The sequence below is a fragment of the Callorhinchus milii genome, unplaced genomic scaffold (assembly GCF_018977255.1).
Source record: "Callorhinchus milii isolate IMCB2004 unplaced genomic scaffold, IMCB_Cmil_1.0 Scaffold4, whole genome shotgun sequence".
NCBI lineage: Eukaryota > Metazoa > Chordata > Chondrichthyes > Chimaeriformes > Callorhinchidae > Callorhinchus > Callorhinchus milii.
The window spans coordinates 19,998,333-20,018,816 of NW_024704745.1; the positions used below are offsets into that span (position 1 = coordinate 19,998,333).

At 38.3% G+C, this 20,484-nt stretch overlaps 1 protein-coding gene across 5 annotated transcripts in view; it reads left to right on the forward strand.

Annotated features, from left to right (window-relative positions):
- Window positions 1-16,849, forward strand: part of LOC103177505 (MAP7 domain-containing protein 2) — a 64,418-nt gene extending 47,569 nt beyond the window's left edge. For 3 of the 5 annotated variants that reach the window (XM_042334003.1, XM_042334005.1, XM_007891700.2), the window contains 11 exons: window positions 3,122-3,267; window positions 6,637-6,752; window positions 7,906-8,192; window positions 9,050-9,179; window positions 10,242-10,422; window positions 10,856-10,960; window positions 11,666-11,719; window positions 12,112-12,199; window positions 12,790-12,973; window positions 13,402-13,694; window positions 14,376-16,849. In XM_042334003.1, the coding sequence (XP_042189937.1) occupies window positions 3,122-3,267; window positions 6,637-6,752; window positions 7,906-8,192; window positions 9,050-9,179; window positions 10,242-10,422; window positions 10,856-10,960; window positions 11,666-11,719; window positions 12,112-12,199; window positions 12,790-12,973; window positions 13,402-13,694; window positions 14,376-14,383 (1,592 nt within the window). In that variant the 3' untranslated portion in view covers window positions 14,384-16,849. The remainder of the gene's footprint in view (window positions 1-3,121; window positions 3,268-6,636; window positions 6,753-7,905; window positions 8,193-9,049; window positions 9,180-10,241; window positions 10,423-10,855; window positions 10,961-11,665; window positions 11,720-12,111; window positions 12,200-12,789; window positions 12,974-13,401; window positions 13,695-14,375) is intronic. The other 2 variants (XM_042334004.1, XM_042334007.1) reach the window with 1 other exon arrangement.
- Window positions 16,850-20,484: the final 3,635 nt, after the last annotated feature.

The following is a 20,484-nucleotide window of genomic DNA, read 5'->3' on the forward strand; positions in this document are numbered from 1 at the left end:
CATATTCATTTTAATAATGCAAACAATTCTAACATTCCATCGATGACTAATCTTGCATTTCTACCAAAACTGTCAAGATAGCTGCTTCATATCATTTTGATTTCAGTGATAACCCTTCATAAGTCTTGTTGACATATCTGTTGACAACTTAATGTTCCACTTTGGATTGAAAGGAGAGGGTCATAGAAAAAAGTGGCCTTGCCAGCTCACCACCCTGCTATGTGTGTTAGGACTACAGTCATGGAGTAGCCTTACCTAGACTGTTCATCCTTACAGTATAAGAATGCTGCATGGAAACAATGTACTCTTGATTAATCAGTGATTAATCAATTAATTGATTAATCCAATTGCTTCTAATTGTCTTTCATTTAATAAAAAATATGTTGCTTTGCTTATTATCATTTTACTTTCATTTGTTCAGTCATTCTTTTCGTTCAAGTATTTTATTTTGACATTGTTTTGTTTTAATTTGCTCCAATCATGCAGTTCATCGCCGTTTCCATCTTAGTCCCATGGAAAATGTCCTAATCAGTCGTCTGCTGACTCCCACACATTCTTCTTTAGCACGCAGCAGAAGTACTGCTTTTTTGTCATGTTGTGGCTCACATCATTCAGGTAAATGGCAAGGTTTAAAGGTTAGCCTTTAGAGCATATGTTTTCTTCCAAATCGTTCTTGCTTTTAAGCTCTATTGTTTTAATGAATGGAAGGGTGGAGGTTTACAGTCTTTAACTTGACTACATTTTTAAATACAGTAATAATCCTTGCATTTGTTATAGTTCTTTTCATGTTAGATGGACATCCCAAAGAACTTCACAGGATATAAAGTAAAGTGTAGTTACTGTGTGTTTTGTGTGTGAACACGGCAGCCAAGTTGCGTACAGCAAACAAAGTCATGGAGTGAGAGACCAATTTTATTGGGGGATTGTTGACCAGGACACTTGGAGAAACTCCCTTCTCTTTTCGCATAGTGCCATGGAATATTTAATGACTGCTTGAACAAGCAGTGAGGGCCTGCTTATTTAGCAGCTCATCTGAAGAAATGCCACCTCCGTCAATGCAGCACATCCCCAGCACTGCATTGTAGCATCAATTTAGTTCCAAGTCCTGACATGGGGCTTGAACCCACAACCTTCTGACTCAGAGACGAGAGTGCTATCAACTGATCCAGGCTGACACACAAATATTTGAAAATAAATAAAATGAGAATTATTAATGCTTAAAAGGTAACATTAATACAGAAATATATTCTTGTAACGCATCTTACAAATATAGTCAACGGGAATAGAGTACCAGTAATTTTTACATACTGCCACATGCTCCCAATACTTTCAGAAAGAAGATTATGCAGGTAATTTCCAGTAAATTAATTTTAACCCAAACTCAGATACTAACGAGGATACATTACAAAATCATTACTATTTTGCCTCTTACCGGATCACAGATGTCCATTGTCTTAATAGCTCCCAAACTGGCTATATGTCACACAAAGTGAGCTTTGACTTCTCATTACTACAGCGCACCACTTATTTTCAAGATCATAAGAAAATATTGGAACAAGACAAAATATCTAAAATAGTTTCATTTTAACTTAATTAGCTATGTTCAATAATGTTTGAGTGTATACAAATTGCATTCCTACATAAAATATATTCAACAATGATCGGTAAATTTATCAATACTGAAGATGAATTTAGTATTGTAACTAAACGCCAAAACCAGAACTGTCTCAATTTAGAACCACTTGCATTTAATTTAGATTCAATCTAGAAAGTTTTAGTTGAGTATATAATAATAATAATCCTTGCACTAATATAGTGCTTTTCAGATCTTCTAGACGTCTCAAAGCATTTCACAGATGTACTGTAAAGTGAATTGACAACATTTTTGTGGGCGAAATTCTGCACAACAGTGACCCACAAACAGTCGTGGATTGAGTGACCAAATTATCATTGTTTATTTTCTTAAGGGATTATCATCAAGGGTGTGGAGCAAGGAAACTTGCCCAAGGTTTCGCCCTGCAGGGAATTGAACCCAGGTCTCTCGCTTGCGAGGCGAGTGTTCTAACTACTGAGCTAGAGAAAATACAAACTCCATACTATATACTAAAATATGACAGTTGTTTATGTAATGCTTTGATGACAGAAGGGAGTCGATGAGTAATGATAATACATTCTGGACATATGAGAAAAGACAGCTCATTTTGATCAAAACAACTTGTTGCATCCTTCAAATTGTGTAGTGCTGTCCAATTCAGAGCAAAAACACTATAATATTTCTGCAATTTGGTGTTAATTCTCAATACGTTTGCAGAACAGACTCGCTGAGAAACCATGTATTTAAGCCGTTAAAAAAAAATCTGACGTTGCATTCTTTTCAAACAAAAATATTAATTAACTTCTCTTTTCCATGAGTAAATCTTGTAATCCTTTTCCAGCCCATTATTCCAAAAGATGTAGAGGATAAATAAATTAATAGATTTAGTAGATTCATTTAATTTTTTTCAGTTGTGATGAATCACTATCTGTAGACGCTGGTAATGTGGACCTGGATTTAAATTCTAACCTCAGCTATAGTTGAAACTTGATCTGTGTTAACAGTTGCATTAGGTGATTAGGCGCATCAAGATAGGGTAGCCTGGTTTTGGGAGGTGGAGAAGAGAACCTATTGCGCTGTACTGCTAAAATTTACAAACACTTGAAAGGAAATTAAACCTCATCCCCTGAATCAAGGCAGTTCTAAAGCACTGGCAGTATTTTATGTCTGTCCCACTTTGATCACAAGATTGGTTTGGACGAAGGAGGCCCTTATACCCATCTGATCTCATCCTTCCAAAATAACCATCCTACCGTCTTCCCATCACAAGATTGAGCTGATTTTTTTAAATGCCACCAGTGTCCTGACCTCAACTATACCTTCTGGTAACCCGCTTCAGTTTTTAATGACCCTCTGGATAACTACTCTTGTGATGTATTTCTTGGTGTCTGTCCTGAAATTGCCTGTAGGTGATGGTATTGAACAATAGATTGCTTCATGAGGTAGAATGTTCTAATGTTAACGTTTTGTTTCCTTCTTTTTCCTCTGCAATCTTTTACTCTGTTCTACCAAACCTTAACTCCTTAGTGTCCCATGTCTGTCCTCGTGCAGTCTCAGGTAGCCCCTTCAAGACCAAATCTACACACAGTCGAAGTGGCGATAGACAGAATGCAGGAGCCACCTCCACCTCACCAGGGGAGACCAAAGGGACGATTTTTTCAGAACTCCAACAGGTAGTGAAAGATATACAAGTGTAATGATATCAGTGCAAACATAAAATTGATGATATTTTAAACTTCACATCAGTACGGTCTGTTTCTATTTTACCCTGCTGCACCGTTATTGCTTATGGGTGTTTCAAAGCTGCTTTCAACAAACATGAAATTTATAATAATAAATTTATAATGCCAAGTAATTTCTCATTTAAAATTTAAAATTGACTCTGTGGCAGAGTCAATTACCACGTTTAACACGTTTTGTGATACTATTTTCAATCCTATTACAGTATTAACAGAATGAGGGCAATTGTTAAATTAATCATTTTAAAATTAAACTCACTTTTTAAAAAAAATAATTGTGAGGGTTATTCGGTTCCTTGCACTTGGTGTAGCAAATTTGTAAATGGACGGGCTCCATTGAAAAAATTTAGAAACTTTGTTCCTGTCTGGTCGTATTAAAAAAAAATGCAATTCAATAAGTATAGTTGCATTTTATATTTATAACGCCAAATAATTTCTCATTTAAATTTGTATTACTGTGTTTTTATTTACAAGCTGCAAGGAAAAATATCGCTAAGTGTACTGAATAATAATAATAATCCTTGCATTTGATATAGAGTCTTACCATGGAGCAGAATAGTGTTTATAATAAATTCACCTACATCGAATAAATTTAGCAGATCAACCCCTGCTCCCCCTCCCAATTTTTGCAGTGATAGATGATTTAGGTGTGTTACAGATATCAGTATCAATAGACTTAATTTAGTTTAAAATTCATGCATAGTTCCATTCAGTGATGGTTCCTATACATATCTGTAATCCATCACCATCCTTATTTTGTATATTGTTTGCAAAAATGCTTCTCCTTTTGTTTCTGTTCATATAAAAAGATTAGGGTCATGCTATTATGAGTTTGCCAGACAAAGAGAAACAAGGAACAGTGAGTGGGTGCCAAGTCAGGTACAGCTCTGCAGTGAACACCTAAACCTGGATATAGAATCTTGAATATAGAAATTGTAATTTGCAAAAGGGATCAATTTTCAAAATTGGACAGCAAGTTTGGACTCAGAAATATTCAGAAATGTTATAAATAAAGAATTAAAAAATTCTAATGCACTTAAACAGATTAAGTTATTTTGAAAATTGCAGCATTTTTCTTTAACAGCTCAGTCAATAAAGGCAATATCATGCTGTGGTTTTCAGCCATGTGTTTCCAACAACAACAACAAAATTACATTTGTATAGCCTTTCACGTCGGGAGGACATTACAGGCTCAATTACGGGTATTTTCCGATTTAGCCAATCTCAATTGAAGCAATAAATATGATTGGTTTAATTGACCTCATCATCTCTGGAGTGGGGAGAAACAAAATGTCCGTAACCTCTGAATCTGATAGCTATTCAATGATCCGTGCTGGAAATGTGTTTGTGAGCATTGAGGGTGGACTTAGGTATAACATCCACCAAACAGCTCATGCCCACTGGGCTGCTTAGGCGTAGATGGAAAATAGACACAGAAGAGTTGTGGGTACCATAGAGCCCTCCAGAATGAGGTATCATCTTTAGAGATGGGACTTAGATTATTATTGTAAAAAAAAGACGCTGCAGAATTTCTTTGAACAGTGGAAGTACTATTTGACATTATATGCACATTGGTCCGAACTGAATTGATCTACGTTTCGGATTTTTAAACTCGTTTGCAGTAACAACCTACTTTGAAAGCCTTGCTTTGACAGAGAAGTCATGCTGGTTGCTGCAAATTCAATCACGCACCAGCAAACTTATCTGTTTTACCAACAACTTTCTCTATATTTCTTTCTTTTTTATTGAAACTAAGCTAGATTTGTAGCCCCCGGTACAATAATGGCACCATGCTGTTGATGACGTGCATGCAGGATTGACCATGTACATTACAAGACACTACAGTATACTATTGAGATACTGTCCCTTAACATTTACACTGTAGCTTTGCGTCATGCATTGTAACTGCATCCAATTATTGGAAAACATAGTCAGGGTTTTTCACCTGGATTTTTAAAGCCAATTCTGAGAAAATCTTTTAGATCCAACCTGTGTCCTTCTCTCTGGTTGAGCTAGCATTATTTTAGCTTGATGGACTGAATTGCCTACTCCTCCTAGGCTAAAATGTATATGATTACTACTTCTTTGATAAGCAGTGATGTTAATGCCACAGAACTGTAACAATCAGTTGTATTGTGTACCATCCAATGATCTCAATTATTTTAACACTTGCAACTTGTGAACACTTATTATCACTCCAGGTAGCTCAGGATAACCCACATTTAGGTCAAAATATAAGCAATTTACTACATTGATAGGCTGTACTAATATTTGAATCAGTACTTGGAGAAAATAAAGATCTTTCTGATGTTTTATGTCGGCTGAAGTATCCTGGAGGGGATTCAGTTTTAATTTTGTTAATGTCAATGGTTAACAAAATTACAGCCATTTGCTCAATTCCTATGGTCAGGTAAGGGATTTTAGTTTTATTGATGTCTCTTCCATCTCATTCCATCTCCCATCTCGATGTAATGTTCTGTAGGATAGTTGGAAGTAGATTTGCTCCTAGTTTCACTGGTTGAACCACTGCAGATGCCAGAGAATTAAATGTTCTTCTCATAATTGATATTCAGAAATATTAATGTATGACTATCCAGAGGATTAAATAGATATAATGTCAGCCAATTCTGTGAGAAATAATTTAGTTTAATGAGAGATTTCCGTTTAAATTTCTTTTTACACATTATGCATTGTACTCTGTGCTCTGAAAGTTGGCAGCCAACCTGTTGCCAAGACCTCTGCTGCTGCTGCTTTTTCTTACCATTCAGTAAAAGATAGATAGGAGTAAGATTGATTTGCCTCATCTTTTACTCTCTCCATCAGGGGAAACGGCTTGGCTCTTCTCAGTTGTTCATTTATGAAATCAAGCATAGGGTTTGTTGGTGTACCAATTAGCAATCTGTTTTTTTTTATTACACCCCCAAACCCTCACATTACCTTAGCAAATGCCGATCACAGGTTGGAAGCAACTGAATCTTTGTTATGTCATGCTGTGGCGAATTCAGTAGCAGAAGGAAAATGCAGATTGCAGCTATCATAACAGTATGCAAACTGATTCAAATAATTTACAAGATAAAAGAATTTCCATTTTTATAGACAGAATTTATAAATCCAATTATAAGAGTTCAGAGTTGAAATTTCAGAAAGCTGTCTCAAATAGTGTATTAATACAGTGCATTGGAATTTCAACGTGTCTGAGTAAATGGCTGTTATATAAGCAAGACCGTGTACATGTTGAATTTTGTTTTGGCCTTTGAATGTTTTTCCTTAGATTTCATCACACAAAAAAATGTTTCTTGTTAGACAGAGAAAGTGAAAAAGGAGAAACGTCAGTCATCCCCCAGCTTGACGTCTACACTCCGTAGGTCTCAGTCTCCGGCAAACATGTCTAAAAGGTCATCTTCACCGGCAGCAGTAAAGTGAGTAGTTTATAACCTCAGTTAAGGCATTGCAGAAACCCTATCTTGTGATACAATGAGTAAAAAGCACTAGGACAGAGGATTTTATTGTATGAATATTGCATATGATGTAATTTATTTCCCTCTGGGTGCTTGATCATATGAGTGAGTTACCAAAGCATTATGAACGAGACACAATTCACATCCCAGGTCTTCATGATGTGTTTTTCTTATCATGTGTCTAAAAAATAATTTTGAAAAGAACCTTAATGTGCTTAAGTGCTCTGGGATGCTAGCCAGAGAAAGTGAAAAGGAGAAAAGTCAGTCATTCCCCAGCTTGCATTAGTATAGGGTGAGGGGTGCTATATAATTGCAAGTTTTTGTTGTTGTAACCATCTTTTCCTGTGGAGAGTTTTCAGATCCCCCAAAACCTTTCCTAAAATTCAAATTTTGTTGCTTTATTTTGCTAAAATCAAAAGGGTGAGATGTACCAAACTCATGTTTCATACATATAAAAAGATGCGGCTTTTACACCAGACGCCTGACATATCTCATGGTCTTAGCCACAAGACTTTGGCCTTGCCTTAGCCTTGTATTGTATATGGGGAATTCACTGCTTAGAGGAATATAGATATACACATGAGAGAGGAGGTAATAGAAGAGTATGAGAGGGAGTAAGGAACTCTTTGTAAATCTATTATGCCGAACTTTAGAAAATTCTTAACTTCAGTCTTAGTTTGGAATCTGATTTTCCCTAGTTTTGCCAGGAGTGAAAAATAAATGATTATATTTTGATATAGATTTCCCTTTTCTCTTATTATAAGATCTTTTCCCATGTTACACATTAATACTAAGTTTGTCACCTTTTTGAATTGTCTAGGTTTTTTGAGATACCTGTTGAAGGGCCAAAATCAAAAGTGCAGTAGACTATTAAAGTTGAAAAGAGCAGTTACTAAACCAAAGAAAGTTCAAAGAGGAATGAAACTCCTAGGAACGAGTTGGCATCTTCAGGACATGTGGGGATGGGAGGAAAACTGGCGAGAAAGAAGTGTTAATGTGTTGAAAATGTTTGTTTGTCACGGAAAGGAAATTTTTTCTTTTACATTGACTTTGTATAAAATGTAATTGTTACTTTAGCTTTTTCTATTGTGCTTTCCCCTCCGCCCCCTAATAGGGCTAGTTCGAAGATTCGCACACAGTCACCCAGTTCTGGCAAAGAGTACCCATCATCTCCAACGTCAAGTGGAAAACCTTCTCCCATGAGACAGCGGTCATCCTCTAATGCTGCTGCAGAGACTAGCAGAAAGAGGGCTGACAAGGAGAAAGGGGAATTAGCCAAGCAGAAATCTGAGGAGGCTGCAGCAGGTGAAATTAAGTCACCAGATCTACCTGGCAATGTTACTTCAGCACCGACAACACCAGTCAAAGAGCATGACAAGAAGAAGATCATTCACGCTGAAGGTTACAGATTATTTCATTTTCAAAAGAATGTTTAGAACACAGGAGAATTATGGATTGATATCTTTAAAGTCATTTTTATGCAATATAATGGTTCTGTGTGTGTGAGTTTTGGGAGCAGGTGTGACTTGACAATTTCACTTACCCGCATGATTTATTCCTCCCTTGTAGGGTAATGCTTGGGAATAGTTAATGGTGTGCAGTGAAACAATTCTAATTTCAAGACACTAAAAAGGTTCAGCCCTGTATTACAGCACTGTGGTAGAATGTTAGGATAATAGGTTTCACCAGAAGTTGAATACATTTAAACAGTTTAAATAAAAGTAGAATAAAGCAATAGATTTGATTCAAGCGGACACACTAGAGTTGAAAATGGACACAAAACAGGAAAACTACAACACAAAACGAATGAGTGCTGAAAGAACCCCTGAGGCAGGGAAACCATGTACATCATGCTGACCATAAGACTCTGTTCTGAGACCATTTCCAGTCAGAGGCAATTTCTTGATGGTTGATGTGAAGCTCGTGTGGTGGAGGGAGGTGTGATTTGACGCCTAAGGTACTTTTAATAGTATTCCTGTGGTTTTCCTATTCAAGCACTTTTTTACAAACTTTGTCTACTCAGAACAAGTCTAATTGAGTCACCAGATCTGCCTGGCAATGTTACTTCAGAACAAATCTGTTGCTTTATTCTATGTTTTTTAACAGTTTGAATTGTAACTGAATGGAATTATGCAAAGTGATCTTTTTCTGCTTGTTATAATTTTAATATGGAACCTGTTCTGTTACTATTGTTGAAGTTCAGATGATGTATGTTATATGGAGTCCTAAGCAATCTGCCTCTTCAAACCCTCCTACAGACACAAAATCTATGGCAGGAACATCTAGTGCTGAGGAGGCGACTAAAATTCTAGCAGAAAGGCGTAGACAAGCGCGTCTGCAAAAAGAATTAGAAGAACAGGAGCGGCGTGAGCAAGAGGAAGCTGAAAAGTAAGAATGTAAAAATATGTGAACGATGAAAGGACATTTGGCCTATCAACTATCTACCCTTCAAAAAGAACGCAAAGCCCATAGACTTTCAATCATTCTTTCTATTTCCTGGCAGATAATATTCCAAACCACAACAACTTGCATTTATATAGCGCCTTTCACGCAGGGTAGAGCCCCAGAGTGCTTTTTCTTAAGGGTAATCAAGCAAAACCTTCAGATTTTTCATTCATTATCTGGATCCACTATGCACTTCTGACATCCTTCCATCCACCTACAGCATCCCACCCCCACCCAGCCCCTAGCTCCAGTAGCACAGAAATTATTTATTCCATTCAATGTTTGTTCATTTCAGCTTGCATCTATGTCCTCCAATGCTGTTCTTAGCTGATACATTTTGAATATTACTTTGAGAATCTTTGGTACGCTTGAAAGCAAGAGAAAATAAATTGCATAAAACATCTTGCTTTACAAATACAATAACTTGTATGCATACAGCTTTGGAAAAATGCTTCACAAATTTTCAAATATCTATATCCATCCTTAATGCCAAATTAAAGCAGGTTTGTTCATAAGTAACTAAGTTGAGATCTATCAAACTAATTTCCCAAAGAAACCTTACAGCCAACAGAGTTTCATCCTATCAATATTGGCTGAATTTAAACCTATGTTCCAAAATTGGAAGGTCAATATCTTCCCACTCCACCATCAATGTAATATTGAAACATTTAAATATGGGTTTAGGACCAATAGTACTGAAAAGCTGCATTGTTTAAGTGATTAACCACCCTTCCATATTGACATGTGACCCATAGGCTACCATAGTATACATGCATAGCTGCATTTTATTTTAGATACTGTATGAAAAAGCTACCGCTTCAGTTACCCAGAAAATATTTATGGACATCTATCTTTGCGTCCATCTCCCCCAAATTTCTGATAGTCAGATTACAAATCGAAATGTTTGGTGCAAATCATTGCACCGTGCTTTGAATAATATCAAGAGGCTGGCACTGTTAAGAATATAGCTATTTCCTATTTATAATCACGGGATTCTTGTTGAAGGAAAATGATGGAAGAACTCCAGAGAAAGGAAGCCGAAGAGGAGGCTCGGCGCGAAGAAGAAGCCCGCCAGCTTGAGGAGAAGCAAAAACAAGAAGAGGCAGAACGCCAAAGGAAAGCAGAAGAGGAAAAAATCTTAAGAGAACAGCAGGAAAAAGAGCTCCTAGTACAACTTGAACAGCAGGTTAGCAAAGGAATTGCTTGCTCATGATTGTTGGGTCCAATATGTAACGATTATGTAATGGGAATTCATAACAAAAAAACCAGGAGTACATCACACTAAACTGTTGGAACTCGCCTCTAATGCAATGTGGTTTTGAAGTGGAGTTCCCATGAACTGCATGATGTATTTCCAGTTACTGAAATAATTCCTGATGGAAATTACTGCTGGATAATATATTGTATTGTTATGTATTTTCTGGTCATGTTTTGCTTTTTCCAATTTTTGCACTGGCACAAACAGATTGAATGAAGTCCTTTGCTTTTCCATGACTGATGTGTGATTTTCCATGGCTGATTGCGATTGTAATATAGATACTGTCTGCAGTTTGAGGATGAAAGCAGGAAGTTTTATTTTTTCATATGTATTGAATTTATGTTTGTTTATATTTCATCAGAGAGAAGAAGCTGAAACTCGGGCTCGTGAGGCAGCAGAACGACACAGACAAGAGAGAGAGCTGCTCATACAACAGATTGAACAGGAGCGCTTTGAGCGAAAGAAGGTAACAAAACTTGCACTTATTTAGCGCCCTCAATGCAGGGTAGTGTCTCAGAACACTTAACAGTGCGGAGCCTGACTCTGAATCGGGGGGAGGGAGAAGGTGCTGTTAGCACGGTCGAAGAGGAAGGTTTTCAGGCGGGACTTGAGAGAGTGGGCAAGGTGGAGGGATTGAGGGAGAGTGTTCCGAGTTTGGGGCGTAGTGGCTGAAAGTGCGACCTCCGATGGTAAGGAAAAAAAATGTAAAAACTTCAATGAGTACTGTGCAAGGTTCTAAGAAAAACTTATATCTTCATAGCGCCTGAACACTCAAAATTTCTCAAAATGCTTTATAGTAATTATTGGCCAGTGTACTGACTATTTTGGTGGACAAATGCAGCTGCTGTTTAACACAGCTCAAGTTCCCACAAAAAGTCTTGAGGCGAATATCCCATTTATCTGAAAGATCGTTAGCCAGGACACCAGGAGAAATTCCCTTCTCTTTTCAAATAATATCATTGAATTCTTAGCATCCACCTGAAGAAAGGCAGATGGAAGTTTGGTTTTAATATCTCTTCCAGGATGACACCTCTGACATTGCAGACGAGTCTCCTCTACTACAGACCAGAGTGGTAGCTTAGATTATGAACTCAAATTCTGACATGGCACTTGTAGTTTGTGCACAAATCACAACAAAAGTGAGAAATGTTTTGTGTCCTGTTTTCTCCAGAGAATTGAAGAAATCATGAAGAGAACCAGACGAAGTGATGCGAGTGAAATTAAGGTATGTCCTCTTTTTTATATAAGTGAAATGTATTCTGTTATTTTTTTTACACTGTAAAGCTTTCCAAATGTAGTTGAATACTGAAATAAACATGTTTCAAATCTTAGTTCCCCCCACCATTGAATTCCTGGCAAAGGAGGGACAGATTGGCAACTTGTAACCAGGTGCCTTTACTGTTGCTAGAATCAGCAAGTCATCAATGTGAAAGAGTCCCAACTTGTGTGTTTTTCCCATTATCCTTTTGGCAATGCATCTGGTTCCACTTGTTGTGTATTCATGACATATGTTTGACATCAGGAGTGGGTAATCAGTAGCACAAAAAGTTCTGTGCCAGAAGAAGCTGAATACAATATTTAAAATTTAAAATAGTTGTGTGTTTGCAACTATTTCAGAAGGAAGAGACAAAACCAGAGATTCAGCCCACTACAAATGAAGAAAAACTTCTTTCAACCACAAACACTGAAGAACAAGGTGAAAAAGGTGAGCAGGGTACTTAAAGCCAACTACATCGAATGATCTGTCTACATTATTTTATTTAAGGGCATATTGTCATACCCTAGTTGTAATAACAAATAGGAGCCAGAAGAATGTTTCAGGGAATGAGATTGGCCTGCTGCACTCTATATTTTTTTGGTAAACATTGAAGGTTTCACAGTGCAGTCATTATGATTGAAAGGAATAGGAGACAGAGAAATATGTGATGGCGGTTACTTGACATCAAACGTTTACTTTAAAAGCCTTGTAGCAAGTAGGAATAAGAGAAAATTGAGTGAGGTAAAGAGTTCCACAGTATTAAAATCTTAGAAAAGTTGTAATGGAGAAAATGTAAGTTCATTTGTTCACATAACTCATTATTTGAAGGTATTACTGCAGTGACCTTTTCGGTCTCTACTCCTGGTAATTGAATGACCCAATTTTGTCATTGATTGTGAACTAATAGTACTTTACTTTTATTGGTTGTAATGTGAAGTTCCAATTTACAGTGAATAAGTTACTAAAGTTGCCACAATGAGACTGATGATAAGCACTTTTTTGTAGGCAACAGTGTAAATTTCATATTCCTGTTTTAGTGGAAGTTTTGAGAACATCTGTCAGTCTGGAGATCAAGCATGAGGAAGAGCCTAACTCCACAGTGCCACCGTCTGAAGCTGTGGTTCAACTGGAAGAGATTCAGGAAATCCAACTGGATAATATCGATGAACAGCCAAATAGTGTTGACGAGTCCACAGATGAGCTGCAGTCTATGGATGTTAGGTAAGATGTGGTGTGTGTTTGTCAAGAGAAAGGTTCTAAATATAAAATGCTGAAGTAGAATTCCACAAGCACTCGGCGTCCTCTGGTATCACCTCCAGTGATTCATATATGAATCCAAACAATGCCGTAACGCTATTTCACTGTGTGTGTGTGTGTGTGTGTGTGTGTGTGTGTTGGAGGAGAGAACATCATAGTCAAGCTCAAAACTGTCCTTATCAAATGATCTTAGATACACACTTTCCAGGAGGGATTACTAGATACCAAATGTGTAATGAAGAATACATTTACAAGACCAATTTTTGAACATAGTTGTGACGTTAAGGAAAGAATTAGTAATTGAAAGGTGATGGTCTTTGGTATACGCATCTTCTACAAATGAAAGGATAGGTCGCTTTGCTTGCTTTATAGTGTAATATTTTTGTTTCCAGCCCAATGTCAAAAGATGATGGCATTTCAATCCCAGAATTCTCCCCTCTAAATGAAGTAAACCATGGGGTTGAGATGGAGAAGGATCAGAATGGAATGAGTGATGCACAGGCTGTTAAAGACCTCATTGACCTGACAGGATGTACAACGTACGCCAAGTTATCCAGCAAGAAAATTAACTTGGATGACTGCAACAGGAACCTGATTGAGGAGCAATGTATGTCTATGGAAGAGAATCCTCTCATCACATCCCTGACTAAATCTGTTGAGGAAACTCATATACACACATCAGCAGGTAAAGTATGATGGCGGTTAATGACTTAATAATGGTCGCTGTAAATTTTTCAGCAATATAATGTTATTTACTTGTAACAAGTAGTAAAAAAATGCACATTGAAAAGTTTTATGAAACCATGAGGAGGGAAATGAAGTATGAGATGTGATAATTATCAAAGAACAGAAAATATGGTTATTTAGTGTCCTTAACCACCTGCCCTTAAAGTAAAATATGGGTCTCTGTGCCCCTTAAAGGATAGCAACTTAACTCTGTAACTTAGGAGTCTTGTAGCATAATGGTTAGTGCGCTTGCCTCGAAAGTGCGAAGACCCAGGTTTGATTCCTAGAAGGGGCGAAACCCTCGGCAAGTTTCCTTACTCCACACCCCTATTCACCTAGCAATAAGTAGAAACTCAGTTGTTAGTCGATTGATAGATCGCTTTCTGTGGATAATAACCCCTCAAAAAAAAATGCAGTCACTCAATCCATGATTTGGGGGTGGGGGGGGTGGGGCTGAGGTAACACCTACTGGTCAGCCTTTAGTTATCAATTGGCTTGCCAACAATTTTCCACCATTTGATGATGATCATCATCATCACATGTTGCAATTTTCACCCCACAATACCAATCTTTTTCATTTTGGTTTATGAATGTTACTGAAAGCTTTGAACAATTAATAAGTTACCTTTTATTTTCCTAGAGCTCTGAGCGTATGATGTGAGATACAAGAGACATTGCTTCAATCAGTCTTCCACTGCTGCGTTTTCGAAGACTTATCACCAATAAGATAAATGTAGCCTTTTCATACATGTTGGAAAACCTTTTAAAAAAATCCTTCATGCAAACACTTAAAATCATCAATATTAATTCCATTTTTTTTTAAAACTTGTATCTATGTTGAATATGGCCAAAATGGTCAGTTACAGCATTCTTGAAACATTCACACTACAACTAAATCTTCAGTTAAAAACTTGTCTCAAATTTGCTATAATAATACTTTAATAATCCCTCCATCAATTTGATGGAATACTACCCACATTTGCAGTTAGGTGTTAATCTCAATGCTATTCACTGAACTTTTGCTGCTATTCTAGTGTTTATGTTCATATTGAAAACTGCTAATTTGCCACAGGAAGTTGATTCTTTAATTGTAGCGTGAATGGGTCTTATAATGATGCACAGTGGGGTTTTTATTGAGAATTTCACAAACCAAATTTGTTAACAATTGTGACTTATGTTACAATTTTGAGATTCAAAAAAAGCCCTGACTTTCAAATCCCAAAGGAGTTTTCAACCTTATGATAGGTTCTTTTTCTGAATCTCAAAATAGTGAATCGGAAACTGGAAGCTGCAATTATCACAACAAATATGGTTTGCGAATATCGCATATCTAAACCTCAGTATCTGGATTAAGGGACGTTGTGTTTTAGAAACTCAGGTATCGTTCTTTGATAACTGAATGTTCACTTTGAAATATAATGTTAATACATTTTATTGTGACATACAATGCATTATTGCACCGTATTTAATTGCTGTCATAATCATGTTACTTTACCATATCCCTAATTTCTAATGGCAAAATGCATTTGTAAACTCCTTCTGTCTTAGTTCCTAAACTTGCATTGATAATAATAATAATTATTGCATTAAGTGTCCAAACATGATAATTTGTTTACTGACCTTTGTAGCCATTAAGATTAAATATTTATAAAGCACTAAGGCAATGTGCCTGCGATGAAAGCACTTCAGCAGCCAAAAAAGTAAAGGATAAAGTGCTTTTGCTACATTTTATGGTCAAATTAGTATAGAAAAGTAAGTAGAAGTTATTTTAAAGATAAACCACCACTTGAAAAAAAAGGTTGATATCTGTAACGAAAAACCATCACATTGAATAAATTCTCAGTGTGTATGTCATACTTGTAAGAAATTATTGGGGTTCAAAATGGTATGTGGTGATCTCTCTTTAACTGTAAACGTTATTGCTTCAGAGCTTTTCAATGTGCACTGTATTTTGCTGGTGTAAGTCTCACTTGTACTTTAGAAAGAACACGAGTATAAAGCATAAACTGCACACATTATTTTCACCATTGCAGAGTAATACTAGCGATATATAGATAGAAAACAGTTTCAGCAAGATCTAGGAAAAAAGGATGTTTCACAGGCGCTCTTTTTAAGCAATGCTTGTTGTGGGTTTTCTTGTACTCCACAGCTACCATGACCATTTCATCCAATAAGGTAATTTTTTTAAAAAACATCTACTTAAGACATTCAAAATACTATGGGCACCTTTAAATGTTCTATATGCCATTGTATGTAGCGCTAAACTACAGTGCTTGAACATAGTTTCCATGGTCCACAGGGAAAAACAACTGCTGCTACAATTTGCATCGCGCACTTTGGTTGTTTACACAATCATCTGATTTAAGACCAGAGGAAATGATACCGTGTCTTAAAATGAACCTTTTCCTCATTTTCTCAGTACAGTATTTGGGCAAGTGGTTGGACTTTGTTAAACGTTAGCTTGTTAATAATTGTTCCTTGATTGCCAAACTGTTTGTACATCTAAAACCTTTAGGAGCTTTTGAGAAAATCATGTTCACCAAAGTTAAATGGTTGAGATTGGCTAATGTTCTCTGTACCTTAGGAACTTATTCTTGCAAAAAAATAGAATTATGTTTTTTTTTGAAAACCTAAATGTGTATGTAGCCAAATTTGCACAGCTGGCTTAATACCACTCTCCACTGCCTCAATACCACTCTCCACTGTCTCATACAAAATACTGCAGCTTGGCTTCTGTCAGGTAGAAGCTTTGCATTTCAGTTTAACAAGAAATTCCTAACCGTAAACAAATTGCAAATACTAGTTTATTGTGTGTGGGTGTGCACACTTGTATGGTCTGGTTAAGTCATGAATACATAAAAAAATCATTTTTATAGCTATTACAGTGTGTTTTGCATGGCACATTGGAGTATGTGTAGGTGATAATCTTGTTTCAGATACCAACAGGCATCACTCTAGCAAAATGATTTATGTATTTATCTTTAACATCTTATGAAACTATATGCTGGCCGTTACATGATACTGTAGTTTGTTGTTGTGTAGTTGCTGATGTGCTGAATAATCCTATCACCATTGTTCGTGTACAGCATGTGTGTATGTAACACAAATAAATTTTTATTCAAAATGTTTGTAGTTATACTTCTTAAATCATCTTTTAAACAATTTTCAAAAAAGCCTTGACAAAACTATAGGAGGGAAGAGTTGAGATTTGTAATGATTAAAACTTTGCTGGGATGGATGGTAAATGTTTTTTTTTAACCAATTCCTCCTGTACATCAATCAGGCTTCTTTTTAAACCTGGGCTTTTGTACAAAACCTGGAAGCACTGAAGATTTATGTCAATTTGAAGTGCAATCATCAGATTCAGTACCATGAAACATTAGGGCACAAATAAAGATAATCTAATCGTTTTAAGCTATACGCTACATAATGATGTTCCACTAATCACTACTAAATGTGTCTGAACAATGTATTAATAGTAAGGTTATAGATTCCTGAGAGAAAATGCACAAAATCTTTTCAACACCTCTGCCTATCTCCGGATCTTGTATAAGATTCTAGCTAAGTTTCAATGTCAATCATACCTGAATCAGCTTTGATATGCTAATTATTTCACTTACATGTTGGCAAATTTTTGGAGTGGAAGTGCTTTCTGAAAAAAATGACATACATTTATATACATATTTCATGTGAAATAACATCTCAAATAGATGCAGCAAGGAAGCAAGGAGTCCAGTGGAGTCCTGTAGCTCAGTGGTTAGAGCACTCGCCTTGCAAGCGAGAGACCTGAGTTCAATTCCAGGCAGAGGGCGAAACCTTGGGCAAGTTTCCTTACTCCACACAGAGCCTAATAATAATCCCTCCAAAACAAAACAATAATAAATTGGTCATTTTCAATCCACGACTGTTTGTGGGACATTGCTGTGCGCAATTGGCTGCCGCGTTCGCCAACAAATATACAGTCAATTCACTTTACAGTCTATTCTGTGAAGCACTTTGGGACGTCCTCCCGACGTGAAAAGCGCTATATCAAATGCAAGGATTATTATTATTAAGGAAATGAAAAGTCGAAAGATGCTCTGTCCTTTTTTTCTCTTTGCTTTAAAAGTTCTTTTAGAAAAAAGCCTTTGGCTAAGTAATCCCATCCCAAGTTCTGGCAAGTAATCCCATTTGATTATTACACACATTGAAACTAGTCGGATGTCTGATACATGTGAAAACCCATCTCCATGCTTAAGCATATCCAGACCACACTGGGAGTTTCATGTATGTATGGCCTTTACACATGGTAATGTCCCTGGAAATGGAATGTGCGCTCTTTCTCAGGAATGTACCATTTACCTAATTCTGGAAAGTATTAGGTGCAGGTCTGCAAGTCTAGGTCTAGAGACTCCAGAGTATGTGTTGGGATACTGCTGCTGTTCAACGAGCTAAAACGATAATTTGCAAATATGAGGACTGTCTGGCAATATTCCCACTGTTTGTCCAGCTAGGACCACCCTACTTGTTAGGGCATGGTTAGCTAGGTGGGAATAATTCCTATTCTAGTGGTCGGTCTACCCTTTTAAGTACTGCCAATGAGCCAGACTGGCTAGTGTTTCATTAGACCAGGCCCTTTGTATCTTCCAATTGTTAACCAATATCTCCTCTTGACCCAGTGTCATTTTGTCCAACTGAGTGTTCAACAATTCAAAATCATCTACAAAGAGAAACACAGAAACAGATTCTATCAGAAATGCCTGGAACAGATACACCAAGCTGTATACATGCAAGCAATTGTGGATATTTTTTATTATTATGCTGTGTTTTAGTGTTTGCAGACAAAAATATAGAGGTCAGAGGTGTACCACAAGGGACATAATTTTTTTATTTTGATACAAGAAACCTAGTGAAAAGGATGAAAAAAAAAATTGAATGGTGGAGCATCAAGTTTGTTTGGTTAGCTGAGTGTCTGACACTTGCAGAAACCCATCACCTCTGAAGAGTTTCCAAATTAAAAAGAGTTCCATGCATCCTACCTCCAAACAAAAATTACAGACATGTTTATTGGAATGGAATATGCACTCTCTTCCTGGAGGAATGCATCCTGTTTACCTAATTCCAGAAAGTATTAGGCACAGGTTGGCAAGAGCCAAAGCTTGGGAACCCCATAGTGTGCGCTGGTTTGGTGTTGGAGTCTAACCAGCTGAAACTGCATAGCTTGCTATTGAGAGCACTGCCAGGCAAGTTCTTTCTTGTTTATCCAGCTAGGACAACCCTACCTGTTAGGGATAATGGCTTGAAGGGTTAATGAGAGCTGAGTCGGTGACTGGTCTGCCTCAGTGACTCATCTGCTTTTCCAAGTCCTGCCAGCAGTGTCCTTGAGTACTGCAGACCCACCTAGATCACGAACCGGATTAACAAAATGGTCACAGAGAGTTGGCGAATGTCAATACTGACATTCCATTATCAAACATGTCACCGTGGAGACACCTTGTCAGCTCCAAGGAAACCCTGCTCAGTTACCACCGCCCCCTCCCTATCAGGATAATAGTTACTGGAGCATCAGTATCTGGTGCAACATTGGTTGAATGTAATAATCTTAAATTTCGTACTGCATCTTTCAGTTCACGAGGATGTATCAAAGTGCTTCACACAATACAGTAATATCGTAAAGTGGTGCGACTATATTTTGGCAGTGAATTGAATGCATCAGGTGAGCTCCTTATTTTATTTTTTCCTGTGCCCATTCACAACAAGTGAATGGCACAGTCCTGTAGCTCAGTGGTTAGAGCACTCGCTTTGCAAGTGAGAGACCTGAGTTCAATTCCAGGCAGAGGGCGAAACCTTGGGCAAGTTTCCTTACTCCACACAGAGCCTAATAATAATCCCTCCAAAACCAAAAACAATAATAAATTGGTCATTTTCAATCTATGACTGTTTGTGGGACATTGCTGTGCGCAATTGGCTGCCGCGTTCGCCCACAAATATACAGTCAATTCGCTTTACAGTGTGTTCTGTGAAGCGCTTTGGGACGTCCTCTCGACGTGAAAAGCGCTATATCAAACGCAAGGATTATTATTAAGTGACACCAAGCCTTGCTCAGAGAGAGAGAGAGAGAGAGATGGCCCAACCAACATAAAGTGAGACACAGGCTCTCACCCTTGAGTGTCAATCAACGGAGCTGGAGTGGGACACACCTGGGGGCGGGGCGAGAGGCGGGGTGAGAGAGAGCACGTGCTCCGCGTGTCACAGGCCCCGCCTCTCGGCGATTGTGCTGGGTCCCGATTGACAGCGCCGCGCACCAATCGGAGACTGGGGGCCGTTGGCTTGTCACACGATTGACGCGGCGGTGGCGGCGGCTCCTCGCCCCGCCCACACACCGCCTCCCTGCCGTTGCCGGCGGAGTCCGCGGCTTTGGCGTTTCGCCGTTTTCTTCCCGAACGAGCCGCCGGCGTGTCGGGAGTCACGTCGAGGGCGGGCGGCCGGGCGGGCGGGCGGAATGAACGACCGGAAGTTGTCCGCGAGCCGCGAACCCGGGCCGAGCGTGGCGGCTGCGCGCGGCTCGGCGGGAGGGCGGGGTGAAGCCGGTGGGCCGAGCCCGGGCGGCCGCGCCACCAGAGGCGGAGACGGGGCTCAGGTGGCCGCTCGCCGCCGGCTCTCTGCGCTGAGACGGTAAAGAGTGTGGGGAGCGAAACGGCGTTTGGTTGACTGATAGATAGGCGGCGGAGAGGCCGCTGTTCGCAGCCTGGAGTTCGGTGAAGGGCCGA